Source organism: Anser brachyrhynchus, assembly GCF_964034855.1.
Source record: "Anser brachyrhynchus genome assembly, chromosome: 1".
NCBI classification, from domain to species: Eukaryota; Metazoa; Chordata; class Aves; order Anseriformes; family Anatidae; genus Anser; species Anser brachyrhynchus.
Window position 1 is genome coordinate 35781624 of NC_137694.1, and position 18150 is coordinate 35799773.

The window sequence follows — 18150 nt, forward strand, 5'->3', positions numbered from 1 at the left end:
TCAAACAGTACGAAGGATTGGCCGCCTCTACATGGAGATCATATCCACATAATCTTTTATCTAGGAAAAAAAATTCGGATACTTAAAGGTTTAAAGACTTAAAGCACAACTATCTCTTTCTCTTGTCCTTTCTTCATCTCCAAGACAATAAGGTTCACCATCCACATCTTGGGACACCGTGTTTTCATCTAGTAAGCAAGCAGCCTGTTTCAGTCTGTTATCCATTTTGGATATTTGTCAGTGTTTTGTAGGAAATGCATAGTCTATATCAATTTATTTTAAAGTACTGCCTTATTTATGTTTAAACCTTTGTCTTTGTGGTACAGTGAGGAAGGAGAGAGCACCAGCTGCAAATTCAGTTAAAAACAGCCTGAGGGAAGAATTTCTTCTCTGTCTCTTAAACTGATTATCTGATAAGATTCGGAGCACAATGAAGTATTTCAAATTTTGTCATCTTATATAAAGTAACAAAAAAAAAATCAGTAGAATAGCTATTTCTTCATTTTTTAATACGAAGCTACCTCTTCTGCATAGCTCTCCCTTTCAGTTTGGCTAGTGTCCAATAAGGAGACAGCCCACCAACCCAATCCAAACCATCTGCCTTTCTTATCATCCTGCCTTGGACTTTGAAAGGTGCTGCGTTCTCTCACCACCCGAGCTAGAGCTGGAAGGGTGGATATCAAAAATTATATAGAGGTCAATGAGTCTGTAGATACCTTATTTATTTGAGGGCAACAGATACAGGATTACAGTTCATACTGTGTATCTATGCAATGGGTTTGCACAGTGCTTTTATTTTGTTCTTTTCTAAAAAAAAAAATTAGAAAAAATACTAGGTTTAGATTACAAGAAGACAAAGAGAAGGGAATGAAGACATTTGAACTTAAGTGTGAAACAGTGTTCACTGTTGTTTTGTCAAGTTTTTGAAATAATGATACATAAACACTTATTTTACATTCAATAAGTAGTCACTTTTTGTATTTGGGACCATTGAAAAGCAGACGCTTATTGAGTTGATTAATGTGATGCTTCCTTACGTGATTATGTAAGTTAAGCTGTGTGTGTGAAAGATGAAACTTTAGAATTTTATAGTAGCTTAAGGGTGAGTTAAACCTAAGAAGAGCTGTTTGGTACCTTTTAGCCCATCAATATCTGAAACAGCAGTTAGTATGTTGATTTTGGAGAATGTATTGACTTGAACTGCTGTGGTTTTCAATTTGTTTCCTTCTGTGTCTTTCACTGCTTCCTGTTGCTTCCTTATTCAGAAGGTACGTCCATTCAAAAAATAATTTATTATTATTTTTTTACTATTAAATTTAACATTTAGAGATTTTTTGTATTGTTGTAAAATATTTTACTAAAATATTGTATGTTAAGGTCCACTACAATTTAAATACCAATTTTAAATATTATATATATTCAAATTTTGGTTAAATAAAAGTGCCTTTAAACAGAACACTGTTGTGTTTTCAGGTCTGTCAGCATCCCAACTCCAGAATGAGAGAATGGGGAGCAGAGGCTTTAACTTCTCTCATTAAAGCAGGTCTGACATTCAGCCATGATCCTCCATTATCACAGAATCAGGTAAAATAAGTTTATGGAAAAACTGCTTTCCTCCTTTTCTGGAACTTATAATGAACATAAAATCAAAATCTTCCCTAGAGGAAGTTTTCTGCAGTTCAGTGAATAGGAGGCATTCATAAAGCAACTTTACCATTGAGTTTATAAAGCCTACAGCTGTAACATTCAGTTATAACTATTGAAAATCACCTCGTGCATTCTAATGAGCTACCCTCGCCTTCCTTTTTCAAATACATAACAAAGAGTGGTGATGCTTGCATATTATGTCTGTTTGTTAGAACAAATTGTGGATCACCCTCATGAGTGCAAAACAATTCCAGAATGTTTTGAAGTATGTATGTGAGGTAGTGGCATGTAAAAAAAAATAAATTGCCTAGCCTTCTAAATCACAGCTATTCAACCCGTTATTAATAAAACATTGTAATATTTTTACTGAGGTTCAGTGGATAGTATCTTCAAGGTCTGTTTAGTAGGAAGCTGAGTCTGGCCCTCCTGAATGAGCATAAAGTTGCATGATGACTTTTATGCAACTGTGACAGCATGCTGTAGCTGCTCCCTGAGGAACCTGAAGACCTGGTAGAAAAACAAAGAAAAAATGCAGATTTCCTGCTGAGATCCTTTACAAAGAGCTTTTTTAGAAGGGCCAGTCTAACACTTGACTTTCAGCATTAAACATCTTCTTAAGAATCTTAGATTGATATTACATGGTTTTACATATTACACATTAAAATAATTAAGAATCAGTTAAAGCTTATTAAGGATGATAAAACTTACTGTTTACTTTTAGAGACTGCAGCTGCTTTTATTGAATCCACTCAAGGAACTGTCAAATATTAGTCATCCTGATATCAGGATCAAGCAGTTGGAGTGCGTGCTACAGATTTTGCAGAGTCAGGGTGACAGCTTAGGACCTGGTTGGCCATTGGTCCTTGGAGTCATGGGGGCAATCCGAAGTGATCAGGGGTAAGTGGTCAAAATAAAATTTTAAAATCATGTAAAATGACAACAGTAGAAAGAGTCCTGCTTTTATTTTCATAATTTAATAACTACTTTGATAATAGCATCATTTTTGTTGTCATTTTTAGCTTATGAACAATTTTACTCAACAGGCATACAGTTTTGGTAATTTTTGATGTAGTGCATGCTTTCATTTTACCGACTTACTCTTTCAGAAGACCAAAATAATTGTTATAGCTAGGGAGTATGACTAGTCTTCTTGCACACAAGGGAAAGTAAGAGGTGAAGTTGCAAGAAGTTCTTTTGAAATGAGCAGTGGAATGAACATCTGACCCTGGAACTGTAAGCATCAAGAACTATTTCTGCACGATTGGACTGTATTATTCCTTCTTTGGTATTAGTCATGACTCTGTGTACCATGATAGGTCATCAGAAAACTTGGGTATTGAAAGAATTCACTTTGGCATATATCTCTTTTCTGTCCATCTTAGTTTCTGTCTTCTGGTCGTATGAGCACCTCTTAAGTCCCTTCTTCAAGTGCTTGGAGGATTTTGCTCTTGTAGCAGTATTGCTTGCTCTGACGGTAATACTTGCCAAAATCCCCAAGGATATTGGCATACTTGGTTGCGAGCATCTTCTTTTTGATAGCCATGCTTCCCTTCCTATAAAGAACATAGAATACTTTTCTTCAAACACATAGCATTGTTTGACCACCTCATATCAACTACTGTAGGAAAAAAAGATTAAGCAAGCCTTCTTTTCCTTGGGAAACAAATAAATATTTTGCTTTACTTATAGCTGTGATCTCAAAGTGTGGGCACTACTATACTCTAAGTATAAGCTGTTGACTATTAGACTTTATTCACAAGTGTCTTCCTTCTGCTCTGAGAACTTCCTGGAGACCAGGGTAGAGATCCATTTGCATTCCAGAATGTCTTGGCAGGCTGATATAAATACAGAAGATGCCATTTTGAGAACCACTGATCCTGAAGTCACTTCTGATTGCACAATGCTAGCCTGCAAAACAAAAGGAAATCTTCCTTTGAAGAATTTCTTTTCAATGGGTTGTCAGTTTATTTTAAGGGTAGATAAGTCACTACAGAATATTTCAAGAGCTAAACTTAGGCTGCTTACATTTGTATTTACCTTTTGGGTGGCTATCCATAACATTAAGGACAATTTTACATTTTGATCAGCTGTATTGCTGTTCCAACTTGCATGAAGAGCTTTGAAACCTTTCTCCAAATGCATAGTGAGGACATTAATTAGGAAATTAACTTCTTTGAATTTGTTCTAATGGCCTTGCATTTGAATATAGAAAAAGAGGTTACTTGCCCATTATTGCAGTTCTTCAAAATGAGCTGTGTAACTATACTTTCATTTCCTGCCTCCTTTCCTTTTCCTATAGAGTCCTTGAAGATCACATACCTGTGAAGTTTTGTAGTGGAGAGGGAACTGCAGCAGTTTTGGGTGTGTTTCACTTCATAGACTCATGTAATGAATGCAAAGGAAAGTAGTGTGTGAAAATTTCCTCCATAAGTTTAGCAAGGATATATCCTTTGATCTTAATGTGGTGGGATGGGTGCCTATTTGCAGTATGCATATTATTACGTAGAATTATTAGTTATACTTTTATTGTCCATGTGAACTTTTGTGTGCATTTCTCTGGCTTCCATCTCAGGCTGGCTGTTACAATACGGTGGTCCACCTATGATACTCATTTTGAATTAATTGAAAAAAAAAAAAAAGGTTCTTTTATTTGGGATTCTGAAATAAGTAATTGACATCTCTACTCTGATTGTTTTGTTTTTTTCTCCCTGGAATATATATTCTGAAGGACACTCATTTTCTGTGTCAAAAACCGTTGGATTTTTCTTTTGTACGTTAAATATTAAGCATTGTAAAAACTGTACTTAAATCTAAATACAGCTGTAGCAGTTTGTCTTCCCTATTTTGTATTTACCTTTACTCCACTGCTCTTTTATGATTCCTTCATTTTGTCTCTCACTAAACAAGATTTTGGTTGTGGATAGTCTTCCTTCATGGAGAACTCCTTCTCACAAACCTTTTCCAGACCACATTTTTATTTTATCTGTTTGTGTTCAGAATTTAATTCTGAAGGCAGAGTATTTATTAAATACGTATTTAATGGCAGATATTTTCAAAAGACTTTGACTAACATAATACAGTATTGAAGCATGTAAGACTACCTTTGTATTAGCATGCATCTTTCCTAATAAATAAAAATACATTTTTCCCACCCATTTGGCATACTTTAGGTACATACTTTAAGTTGAAACTTAAACTGAATGTCATATCTCAAAAAAGTATAGTTGAAACATTTTAAATCTTGTAAATTCATTTCAAAATTTATATATATATATATTTCTTTTCTAATACTGCCATCTCCTGATGTACTGTATTCGAAAAGTTTCTGTGCTCTTGAAGAAACTTGAAATTAGAGTGTGTGTATGTGTTTTGTTTTTGTTTTGTTTTTTTAAGAGAGTCCTTAATACGGACTGCATTCCAGTGTCTTCAGTTGGTTGTGACAGACTTTCTTCCAACAATGCCATGTACTTGTCTACAGATAGTTGTTGAAGTTGCAGGAAGCTTTGGACTTCACAATCAAGAGCTAAATATTAGCTTAACTTCAATTGGTTTGTTGGTGAGTTTTACATTAGCCTACAGTGATGCTGCTTCTAGCTTTTTTTTTTTCAAATGAAAATTAATCTGTAGTCTGTTCTACAAATGAAAGCCAAAACCCGTTTTTCAAATCGTTACTGACATCCCATGCAGTCATTTGGAATCATATGTAAATTGAATGAGCACAGTTTATCTTTAATCTTCCTGACTCCAAGGTTGTATAAAACAAATAGTATTGTGTTGTAAACATGTTCACCAGTATCATATTTTTAATACAAACTTTTCCTTTTTGGTATCTCACGTATAATTGTGGCTTAAAAGCTAAGGCTGAGAAAATTACTTTCTGTACCTTACAGCATTTATGTGCTATCTTATTCCATCAGTGTAGGGAACCTTATAAAACACTTTTAAATGTGAAAATGAGAAACAATTTATTTCATGATCGTTAAGTGTGTTGTAATATTTTTATTGTGCAACAACGTCTTATTTTTTTTCTAGTGGAATATTTCAGATTATTTTTTCCAAAGAGGTGAAATAATTGAAAAGGAACTAAACAAAGAAGAAGCAGTGTTGCAGAAACAGGCAGAGGAAAAGGGGGTAGTGCTGAACAGACCTTTTCATCCTGCACCACCATTTGACTGTCTTTGGTTATGTCTGTATGCCAAACTTGGAGAACTCTGTGTGGATCCCCGACCTGCAGTTAGAAAGAGTGCTGGGCAGACGTTGTTTTCCACTATTGGTGCTCATGGAACTTTATTGCAACATTCAACGTGGCACACAGTGATATGGAAGGTATGTCGTGTGAGCTTCTTCTAAAGGTTTTTAAAATTTAATTCTCATTCTACTAACAGTTGGTGTACTGTTTCAATGTCCATTAGCTAGTTTATTAACATTCTTTTAAAGATAACATATGGTTGCAGAAGTCTGACCTCTCATTTTATTTTTTTACACTTTTCTCTTGTCTGTAAAACCTCTTATGAAATGCAATTTTTCTATCTTGATCATTTTTTTCGTACACAGGAGTTGTATAAAAGGGCTATTCCTTTCCTGCACAGATTAAAGACTCCTCCTGTTGTGTGAAAATATCACCATATTTTGAGAGTCACCACATTTGAGATTCATCTGATTGGATTGATCTTATATTAGATTGAGCATTGCTTTGCCCTCTGTTTTGTCTCCCTCCTTTGAGAGGGTCAGTCAGATACCTTGTTCTAGATCACAGTCATGTTGGTTGTGCCTTGTGGAAAAATTGGGCTGTGGTTGAGTCTATTGCCTACTGCGCCTGTTGTTCAGGTATCTGAGGTCCATAGATTAGTACAGATCTCTAACAGTAGCCTTCTGTTAGTACTAACACTGTTCTCAGTGGTTCCGATCATGCTGTTTCTAACTCTTCTTAAGTGAACATCAGTTAGCTGATAAGTACTCTTAGCTGTTGCAGGGACTGTGTAGAATAACGGAATTCCCAAGATGACACAGGGACATAAAGGATAACAGAAAATTTATTATTTTTGTTGTTTTACTGAGAATATAACAATGTTATTTTAAAAGTTGCTCCTTTTTTCATTTTTTTTCTGACTATTGCAGGTTTTATTTCACCTCTTGGATAGGGTTCGAGAATCTTCTACTACAGCTGACAAAGAGAAAATTGAATCAGGAGGAGGGAACATCCTCATCCATCATTCAAGGGATACAGCTGAGAAACAATGGGCAGAGACATGGGTGTTAACACTGGCTGGAGTTGCAAGAATATTTAACACCCGGAGATATTTACTGCAGCCTTTAGGTAAAATTTATGGTTTAAAATTACTGAAAGATACAGTAATGAACTTCCAGCTTTGTATGTTTTTTTCTGTTACAGTACCAGGCAAGAATCTTAATCTTAGGTTGGAAGTGTGTTTCTATTGTCTCACCTCAAATGTGATGACAATTAGAATTTTTAATTCATACTCCTCAGAGCCCAAAACCCTAAATACCAATTTCCTCTTCCATGTCATGGTACTTGAGATGAAATCTCAGTAGTTACAATTCTGTGTGCCAAATAACCTGAACTTACAGTAGCATGATAGCAATAATAATTTTTGTGTTTGGTTGATTGCCAGAACATATTTTTCCTCTTGTTAAGGTTACAAAGGTTAATGAAAGGTTAATAAAAACCTCAAACTCCAAAAACGAAACCTTTCTTTACAGGTCAATTATAGAATTTAAAAATTCCTTATAAAACGCATTACTTGACTATAGATTTGACCCTTTATTCCTTGTGTATGCTGAACACTTTGAAATCAACAGGCATCTGCTATGCATAAGAAATTTTTTTCACTATCCTGAATAAACAAAACATTTTTTTTCTGGTATGACATATGATACATGATATATTGCTAGTAATTTTGGTATAAACACTCATATATTATTGCGTTCTTCATATATGTGTGTTGCATTTGTTGCATTCATTCTCTTTACTTACTGTCAAACTGATTAATTTTGAAAGGCATTGAAGCAGTCCTGTAACTTCATGAAATTTCTCTGTGTTAGAGGAACAAGTACTTGAAGAGCCTTTCAGAGATGGAGTTGGGTGGGGAGTGAGACAGCAAGCGGATACCAAGTAGATTTTTTTTTTTTCTATTTTTAACAGGAGACTTTTCCCAAGCCTGGGATGTTCTTCTTGATCACATCCAATCAGCAGCGCTCAGCAAAAATAATGAAGTTTCCTTGGCTGCTCTGAAAAGCTTCCAGGAAATCTTACAAATCGTTTCTCCTGTCCGAGACTCAGAGAAGCCTGACACACCACCTGCTATCAATGTTTCTGTACCTGTGGTGGTAGGAACAACAACTGCCACTAGTCTTGGCAGATCGTTCATGAGAACTGACTCCATAGGGGAAAGAATGGGAAGATACAATGGATCTGAACTACCTGTAGTAACAGACGAGATCGAAGATTTGAATCTTTGGTGGGCAGCTTGGAACAGCTGGTATAGGATTGGTTCAGAAAGTACAAAGCCTCCAATTAATTTTGATAAATTGACTTTCATTCCCAGCCAGCCTTTTCTTACAGCTTTAATTCAAATATTCCCAGCTCTTTACCAACACATCAAAACTGGTTTCAGCATGGATGATCTCCAAAAGCTGGGTGTCATTTTGCATGGTGCTGTTTCAGTTCCGATCAGTTCTGACGCTTCCCCTTTCATCCTTCCATCTTATACTGAAGCAGTTCTGACAAGTTTACAGGAAGCAGTGCTTACAGCTTTAGATGTTTTACAAAAGGTAATAATGGGACTTCAAATGTGTGGTGAAAGGTAAACTACACTCTCTCAGTTCTTCTTCTTGGAAGTATAGTGCGGTGACTTAAGTGTTCACTTATTTAAATATGCACAGTGTACTGTTTTATAACAATCAGAATTCCAGTCCTGGTGCGACCGAGGTGTTCTGCATTCAAAGGAGTGGTGTAATCTTTATGGAATGCATTTTTGCTAGGTTGCAGAAATACCTTAAGTGTGGTGCTACGTTTATATCCATTTACTGGTCTAGCTAATATTTAAGTATTGTACTGTTATGAGTGTCTGCACATGGAGCTGGGGAAATAATCTCCCAAATGGTATTCCTTATGTTGCCCAGGCACTACCATGAACAAAGTCTAGAAGAGTGATGATCATGAGAATTTTGAGTACGTGCAAAGCATAAAACCTAAAAAGGTTTCTAGCAGACTACCTTCTTAACTCTTATTAATTAGTCATTTAAGGAAAATGGCACATCTCTGCATAAAAAATTCTTAATGTAGAACTCATCCTTGCACCGTTCATGCAAATTAATTTGTAGACAGCAAATTAGGGTGCCCTTTTACTAGGTAGTAAAAAAACATAAAAGTATTCTTTTTCTTGCTGGAGTAGTAAAAGACCTTGCAAATATGATCATTCAGAAAACATTTATTCAAAAGAAACAAAGTTGATAATGAATGAGATCATGTGTTTAGATTAAGCACTGCTTTAAGAAAAAGACTTGAGAAATGCCAGAATTAAAACTGTTCATGTGACCTGACTTTAGTCACTTTGGGCTTTCATGTTATGACTGTTTTGCTTAACTACTTGGACGTACCTTTTTTAAAATTCTTTTGTCAGACAGGATCCTGTCTCATTCAGCTCAAAGAATGTATGGTGCCTACTTAATGAGCAGCGGTTCAGTGTCTTGTTTTCTTTTTGCTTAGTGAGGGTTGGCTTGTGTCATACTTATTTCAACCCCACAAGAAAGGCAAAATCATTATCTTGCAGTCATACCTTTAGTTTGTGGGTTTAAGAAATATGAATGTATTTTGAGAACGGAACTATAAGATTAGAAGTTGGTATTAAATTTCAGTGTTGTATGTGGGAATATAAGTAACACGAAGCTTTAAGACCAATTGTATCCACTAAACCATCACCCTATTCCAATCAGGTTTACCCTTTTTGTCTCTTTTCCATTCCAGCAGCTCAGCCTTGCTGAGTTAAAGTAAAGGCTTCTGGCACTTTTCACAGAAAAGGTTTCCACAAATTTTAATATGAGGAAAAACTGCATATTTTTTTCTAGTCTTGTTCTTGTCACGGTGCTAAACTGTTTTAGCTGAAGTTTTCCAAAATGGCAAAAACAACTGCAACAAATCCCTGTGAGAAAGAGACATGTCTACGTTACAGGCCCAAGCCTTTGAAAATACAAATAGGAAGTCATTGGTACACTATCAAACAGTACATCCCATGGTTGGAATATATATACATATATTACTAATAGAACATCAATAAGGTCATTAAAAACTAAGTTAAAATATATTTGGAGATTAGCAAGTTCTGTGAAGTCTCATGATCTTCCCTCTGAGCTGCGTAACCCAGTAGAATTCACATGACAAGGCAGTCAGCCAGTGCTATGTGTGAAGCAAAGGCTGGCTGTGAAGTGGTTTTGCTGGATGCTTCAGTGTCTTTTTCCTGTGTTGAATTAATGCTCAGGAATACTTGCAGGTTCCGGTGGGATAGTTAAAGAAGAGCATGTAAATATTTGCCTGCTTCAGTGTTCAAGTGTGGGATCAGATTAAAGTTTTGTTCTTTGTCGATGTAGAAAGATTTAGGTTTTCATTTTGTAAGAAGTTCTGGAACAACATTGCAGCTGGAATAGCTGGAAAATGATATGTTAAGACCGAACCCCTGGCTGTCCTGATAGAGATTTTATTATGTGATTGCACTAGCAAAGGACATGCTAATGCAAGAACACAGGAGTGGAAGGCAAGCTTAGTAGTTCTTGTTTCAGATTTCCATGTGTTGAATCCATTTTAGACCCTTCGTTCATTTTCTTTTTTATTCCTCATTAGAATTTGTTTTCTAGTCTTCCACTGTTGTAGTCTAAATGCCTGCTTCATCATATTAGCTCAGCTAAAATTTGTACCCAAGCCTGAATTCTCTGACTGTGCTCACTGCCTACCTACATTCAGTCTAGGTCAACGCTGCAGTGAGCCAGCAGGCTCCTCAGACAGAGGAACACAGATACATATTTGGTTATCAGATACATTTGAATTCTGCTTCTGTAGGCAGTATGTATGTAAACCTCTTGAGCTGTGGGTGTGGTGCTCAAGGATATATTTACATTTACAACAGTTAGCACAGACTTAGCCACTGAGACCAGTAAAAATAACTGTAGTCTATGACAATAGCTGCAGTGGGAGTTGTTAAATAAATCTCAAACTATACAAAAATTTGAAGGTTTGCTTCAAATTACTAGAATGCTTTAAAGCATAAACTTCTAAAACTAAAGTACCGTATCCATTTTTACAGCAAACAACGATCAGCCAAGTATTATGTTTTAGGGTTTCAGTGCATTTTATTGTTACCTGAACATTACTTTTTGTTTTATATGTGTCTCCTTACTTAAGGATGTAAAGATGCACTCAATGCAGTAAATACTACTCTATTTTATAAGCAGCTCTTAAAGATACTTTCAGCATCCTTGGTCACACACTTTACTAGGCCATTTTTGCATTTTTCATAATGATGCATTTTTTATTCTTAGATAAAAAATACTTGGTGTCAGTCAGAAACATAAACCTCTTTGAAAATCAGTTCTAGATAGGTGACTTTTCAAAGTACGGATGGAGTACCAGGTCAGTTACTTTTAATATTATACAGGTAATGTTAAGAGCTGAAAATACCTAAGTAGACTGGACAGAAAATGCTTCTATTTGTAAAATAAAATTTTACAAGAGTTTCATAAAATATTAAGAACAAGAACCTACTGATGCACAAGCTTTAAGTAGTAGTTATTGCTTTTGTTCACCAGTACAGAAAAAGTAGCATCTGCAGAAGCTCTGATCCTAAAATGAGTAATAATAACAATAATAAAAATCTAACAAGCTAGAATGAACAGCAAGTCTATTTGGAAGTTTTGCCGTTACAGATGTTAAGCGAGTCTTCTGGGGGTGATGTTGAAGATACGTGTACATAAGTTAGATCTGTATGAAACTCATATAGGAATTTCTGGATGCTCTTTTTCCCTTTCTAATCCATGTGGTGTTATAAAAAATAATTTCTTACATCAATTATTTTGCATTAACCTGTTAAGATTTAGTGTAGTGACTTTGGTGCAGCAGCATATCAGCTGAAATGGTCTTGCAGTGTGTCGAGTGCTTCAGATCAGCAATTAACCTTCAGCATTCAGCCACACAGGGGAGCATCTAGCATTCAAGTGCCTTTTTCTGAGGTCAGTACAGTCTTGGACTTGAGAGAAGGACAGCTTTCTTAGGAGGAGCAGTATTCCACTATATTCATAATGTTGGTTAAGTTTTGGGGAATTAGACATGTTTTGAATTGAGGGAAGCTGTGGAAAAGAGGCTATTAATGATTCATGGAGTGCTCTGGTGCACGTTGTAGATTGCCTGAAGGTGCAGCTTGGTTTTAGGATGATCTAGAGATGGCAGTGTCTGTAACCCCTGATGGCTTGCTCCCTCTCACGGCTGAGGACTTAGGATATTTTCTAGCCACTCGACCGTCATGGCTCGACACAGCCTCAGCGTTGAAGCTCTGTTTGAACAGCTTCAGAGCTGGTGGCACCTGGAGTGAGTTTGGCCACAACTTGTCATGAATGAGCTTCGGTTAATGGAAAAGGGTTTGACTCCTCCCCAGAGGAAAATGACAGTACAAGCTCAAGACCTTTTTGTGGAGCAATAAATAGACTGTGTCTTGAAGCTTTGAGAGGAGGGACCTGGAGAGGAAAAGCAAGACTTTGAAAATGACAGAAAATAATTGGAAAAGCTTCATAGAATCTTTGTATCTGGCTTTGAAAATAGATGCCCTACCTTTTCCTTGGGATTTATTTTGCAACAGGAAATTGTTACGCTATGGCAACATGGTATTTCTTTGACATCTTCTAAGTACACCCTTTCTAAAATGTTTTCCGTTTTAACACAAGATTATGTGTTTCAGCTATGCCAAAATGATATCATTCTGATTTTATTTATGTAAGACACAAGTTTAACTACTTATAGAAACTTTGTATGAATTACTTCTGAGATTTAAATGCTTCTTGAAGTAGAACTTAAAGAAGATGTGTCTGAGTGAGATCAGTAGTCAGGACTTGTATATGACCTATAAATATGTCATGTCAAAGCAGAGTTTGTAAAGAAAATGTGTCATTTATTAGACAAAATGAGATACCTGGCCATATATAGATTAGTAAATACCACTATCTTTCCACATAGTTTTCTGTAATAAAATAACAAAACTTATTTTAAGTTTAATAAGAACTGTAAGAACTAAAAGTATTAGAACTATACAATTTCTTTTATACAGCATAAATCTTGCATGGTCCAGTTCCTGCATGACACTGTAGTAATCATTCTGTATTTATGCACTGAGATTATTTCATACTGATTGTGTTGTTACAGCTTTAGCATTTTGTTGGTATAGTAAAATAATTTGTGAGCTAAGTTAATAGTAATCCTTATAATTCGCAGAGGTAGCTAAGAGGCAGATATGGGGATTTTTTTTGTAGGAGCTCTTTGGATTGAGGCAGGTTTTTAAATGCTGATGCTCAAGCTTTTGTATTTTCTTTTGGTATAGGCTATATGTGTAGGCTCAGAAAACATGCAGATAATGTATCCTGCAATCTTCGACCAGCTATTGGCCTTTGTCGAATTTTCCTGCAAGCCTCCCCAGTATGGACAGCTGGAAACAAAGCACATTGCAAATGCAAAATATAATCAGGTAATTTATTAGAAGTCTCACTTGTTTCATTTGGCTGGTGAACACAACTCACCTTCAGATGCAGGTTGTTTAGCCAGATACACTTATTCTATCTGTAAAAATTTTGCTGTGCATGTTGTGTAGTAAGTTGTTTTATTAGTATTTTTACATGCTTTTATCTTCTTTCACTCCCTTTGAATTCTACTTTTTCTTTTCTTTTCTTTTCTTTTTTTTTAATATTCTGTATTCCTCCATGTAGGAAGATTCTTGCCTGGACACCAGACGTGATGAATGTGTCTGAATTTGTCCAGTGAATTAAACTATCTGCTCGTATATTTGATACTATATTAAATAGAAAGGCACCATAGTTTTGAATGGAGAAAACTCCTTCAAACTGCACATTTTTGAATTGCACATGCAGGAGAGAAACGGGACATACTCAATAATTCTTTATATCTGTGTACTCTGCTGTTCACTGAGCATGAGCATCTGATTCGGTGTAATCTAAGAGGTAACTGTTATGTATGTATTAATTCTTCTTATTCTATTTGTCCTGCAACACAATGGAATCACACTAGATACAACTATTTGCACCGGTGAGTTAAATTTCCTTAACGATTGTCCTAATGTAGTTGTCTTGCCTAGATTGCAACATTTTTCCTACTTAAATGTACTTTACTTCAATGTGGAGTACATTTTCATAGTCAGACCACACTGTATTTGCAGTTTTGTTGCTTGGACTATATTCTTAGCAAACCTTGCATGCATTAAACTGAGAGTTCAACACAAAGCATACAGTTTTTGTTCCTTAATTAATATTTTCTCGCAAATAGTTCAGTAATTTACTATTTTTTCCCTAGGCTGAATGGGTAGCATTGAATTATGTACCATTTGCTGAGAGATCATTGGAAGTGGTTGTGGACTTATACCAGAAGACAGCTTGCCATAAAGCTGTTGTAAATGAGAAAGTTCTTCAGAACATTATTAAGGTAAAGCTTTGTCCTGCGTGTGCTCTGAATTAAAGAGTTTATTTTGAAAATAAAGAATTTGATTTTGAGATCGTGTTGATAAACACTTTCTGGAAAGTTTAAAATTTTAGTTTAAAAAAAAAAAGTAAAGATAGGCAGCAGATAATTTCTTGTGATGCTACAAACGCTATTAATTGGGCTGTATGCATTGGTCTTCAGCTGGATGATACAGCATCAGTATTTCAATATTATTTCAATATTAAGACAAAAATCAACAAGTGTGTTTTCAGCCAAACAATAGTAAGCTTCGAAAGTATTATGCACCTGAATCTGAAATGCAGGCCTCTTAATAAATACTACTGAAGGCTAAAGACAAAATTGGCATATATATTTTTTGTGGAGGTGTGCTCTAGCTAGTACTTTTGATCTACTTTTAATGGCTTTGTGTGCCATTAATGTAGCTATAACATGTTATGGGTGCACAGATGTGCCTTTAAGGTGAAAGTGCCAAACTCATATTTTTTAACCCTGTTTTTGCAAATGAATTTGGCAAATAATGGAAGTAATGGTAAATGTCTGGGAAAAACTATATGGGTCCTAGGTTAGTAATGACTTGGCTGACTTCAGGTTGTTCCTGTATAGAAATTTAGCAACATGGATGTGTTTAAAGTAGTTACATGGTATTCTTTGGAATCTGTTACGAATTACATGCTTGTGTTTCAAAATTAATACATTTGGTTTCCACTTCTGTTTTAATGGGCTAGGTGAAACTAATATAAATGCTATTTTTCTCTAAAGTTCACAGTTGATAATATTGTGGTCTACTGCAGCAGATGAAAAGACTTCTGAAATGACTTTTCATGTGTCTGAAGCTCATGTTGATATTAGAATTAGATTTGACTCATGAGCAATAGCATCAGAAGAAAGTATTCTGTTTATCTCTAGGGTTATGTCCTAGCTCTGATAACTATTGCAAAAAATAATTATAATTAACTTAATCCTGAGAGTGAGTTCTCCCTTTGCTTTCCTCAAATCAGAAGCTTCCCTGAAGGTATTAGGGACGTACATGTAATGCCCAAATTTAGTTAATATATATTTGAAATGTAAATTAAAGAATTAGATTTCCAAGATAACTTGGTATCAGCTCCTAGTTAGTTCGTTGTTGACTAACAATGCTAGAAGGAGTAGATATAGTTCTAGTACATAAGCTTGAAGTTTTAAACATGTTATTGAGTTTCTTTTATAGATACTGAAGCTGTCTTTCTATCCAGAATTTGCTGTGTTTTAATCTGCTATACATTTGTGCTGTCTAGCAGCCTTTATCTTCAGAATTTCATCAACTCTTTTTGCTTTTATGCTTCCTGTGGTTTAACAGTCAGCAATCACCAGATGTTTTGCAGTGATTATGTGTATAGTTCAACTTTTGCATTTTAGGAAAAGTTTAAATTTAGTGTGGCTTTTTTTTCTTTTTTTTTTCTTTTAAACCTTTGGGAGCACTTGAGAGAACTTTCTAGGTACAGAACCAAACTCTGCAGAATATACTTATGGCAAAGAACTGCCAGCAATCTTGTAGGTGTTAGGTAAGCCCATTTGTCAGAGTTGGCAGAAATGGTGGATGGTAATACAGAAAATTAGTAGGTACTTTCGTAGTGTAATTGGTAATGGATCAGATCTGGCTTCTAACCTTGTATTTGTTAATAGACCCATGCTTTAGCCAGCTGGCATGTGGTAAATTGTCTTTATAATTATATTTTAAAAAGACCATCTCATATTACCAGCAGAAAAGATAAAAATGTGTACTATCATCTATGTAAATGTCTGCTGAGATCTACAGAAATCTGTCCTATTCTTTGATTTCTCTGAGCAACTGTGAATTTTATTTGAACTTGTATTTTGCAGACACTGAGAATACCTCTTAGTCTGAAATATTCCTGTCCTTCGGAAAGCACATGGAAGCTAGCTGTTTCCTCCCTTCTCAAAGTTCTCTCTATTGGACTACCAGTTGCAAGGCAGCATGCATCTTCTGGAAAATTTGACAGTATGTGGCCAGAGCTAGCCAATACGTTTGAAGATTTTTTGTTTACTAAAAGGTAAACACTTTTTTTTTCTTAGCTGGAAAATACTAGTAAGTAATTTGTTCACTAAAGTAGTAAAACACTGTGCCAGTAGAGTTCAGTATAAACAGCCATATCAGTAGTTATTTGAAGATGATTCTAAGGAATGAAGGAAAAAAGGTAACCAGTTTTTCTACTTTAAAAAAGTATACTTTCAGAAAGTAGTAGAAAAAAAGATCATTCAAGAGGTGAAATGTCAAAGCAAGAAAGAGCTAAACAGCTCTGAATACAAGGTATAGCCATGCTGGTCAGGCCAAGAAATTCTGTATGGACTCCCAAGGATGCTTGCTGTGAATTTGATAGAATTATTGATGTGTACTCAAATTAATCAGAACTGCAGCTATATATATATATATATATATTTTTTTTTTCAGTTTAGGTGAACACCATTATCTCTATGTCTCTTGAGTTCTGTCTTAAACTACTCCACTTATTATGAATTTTGGAAAATTATTTCTTATCTTGCTGTACACTTAGAAGCCTGTATTTATCTTACATGTTTCTGCACAAGATAAATTTATTGCAACTTAATAAGTATGTTCTATTTATAATACTTTGTGAAAAGGGTAGCAGGCAGACAGGTGTATGTACATAATCTCCCAAGAATGGAACACTGGAGATGTGGACATGTTGAGAAAGTTCAGAAAGGAAAAATGATGATGATCAGACATTAGACAATTTGACCCATGGATTTGTTCAAACAAAAGAATATATTATTAGGAAGACACATTAAATCTTGAGAATATGGTAAAAGATTGCTCCAGAGAATAATTCTTTTGCTATAAATAAGGTTAAGTACTGTAGAAGATTGTTTAGGAAGGATAAGGAACTTCCATCTCCTGTGAACATCTGTGGATGCTTTCAGCAGTAGTTAAAGTATATCTAATTGTGCCTCAGATTAGAGGGCAATATGGAAAATGAAAAATTTAATTCCCTGATTTTCTGTGTATGTTGATTTCAGTAGCAAATTAATCTGTCTTTTTAATAGGAAACAGTAGGGTTCTTCTGTACCTAATGCTAATATTCTGTATTTGTGTTTGCAGACTTTTGTGTGCAAACACAAAAATCAGCAACCAAATACAGCTGTATTTATTAGTGATGAATAAATAACAGCTTATCCAAAACAGACTAAAATTAGATGCCAATGAAATTTAATTTTAGAGGCATATCTGTTAGTAAAAATGTTTGTAATAATGAGTGTTTTGGGAATTTCACCAGTAAGGTTGTAAGACAATTGAATGAAAACCCTTTATTTTGTCTTTACATTTACTTGAAAGAAATAATACTAGATAGGAGGACCTGAAAATCAAGAAAAGATCATTGAGACTACAGAAAAGACTCTGTTCACCACAAATTTTTGTTTTGATGCTTAGCTGTTTCTTGAATTTAACGTAATCTTTGCAGTATTTTTTTTTGTTTTGTTTTCAGCTGCGGTTAGTAGTCCTGCTTCCATTCTGAGACAAGCTATCCCAATCAGCTAACACTCTATAGACAATACCATTGTTCAGTTTAGAAAACTAAAATGAAGATTTTTCAGGATATTTAGGAAAGTGTATGTTCACTTGGAAGTTACTTTGGGAATACATAACTGCTATTTACTGTAACTGGATTATTTCTGAGTATCTGTGAAAAAGATGAAATACTCATTTTCCTGTTTTCAACTGACCCATATTGGTCCTGCTACAGTTTGGGCTATTAACC

The 18150-nt window shown here is 35.2% G+C and overlaps 1 protein-coding gene across 4 annotated transcripts in view; it reads left to right on the plus strand.

Annotated features, from left to right (window-relative positions):
* MON2 (MON2 homolog, regulator of endosome-to-Golgi trafficking) overlaps positions 1-18150 on the plus strand; it is a 73608-nt gene that overhangs the window by 40691 nt on the left and 14767 nt on the right. For 2 of the 4 annotated variants that reach the window (XM_080592055.1, XM_080592057.1), the window contains 10 exons: positions 1474-1584; positions 2369-2544; positions 5041-5203; positions 5680-5973; positions 6766-6964; positions 7811-8439; positions 13245-13388; positions 13946-13963; positions 14228-14356; positions 16235-16425. In XM_080592055.1, coding sequence (XP_080448181.1) covers positions 1474-1584; positions 2369-2544; positions 5041-5203; positions 5680-5973; positions 6766-6964; positions 7811-8439; positions 13245-13388; positions 13946-13963; positions 14228-14356; positions 16235-16425 — 2054 coding nt within the window. The other 2 variants (XM_080592056.1, XM_080592058.1) reach the window with 2 other exon arrangements.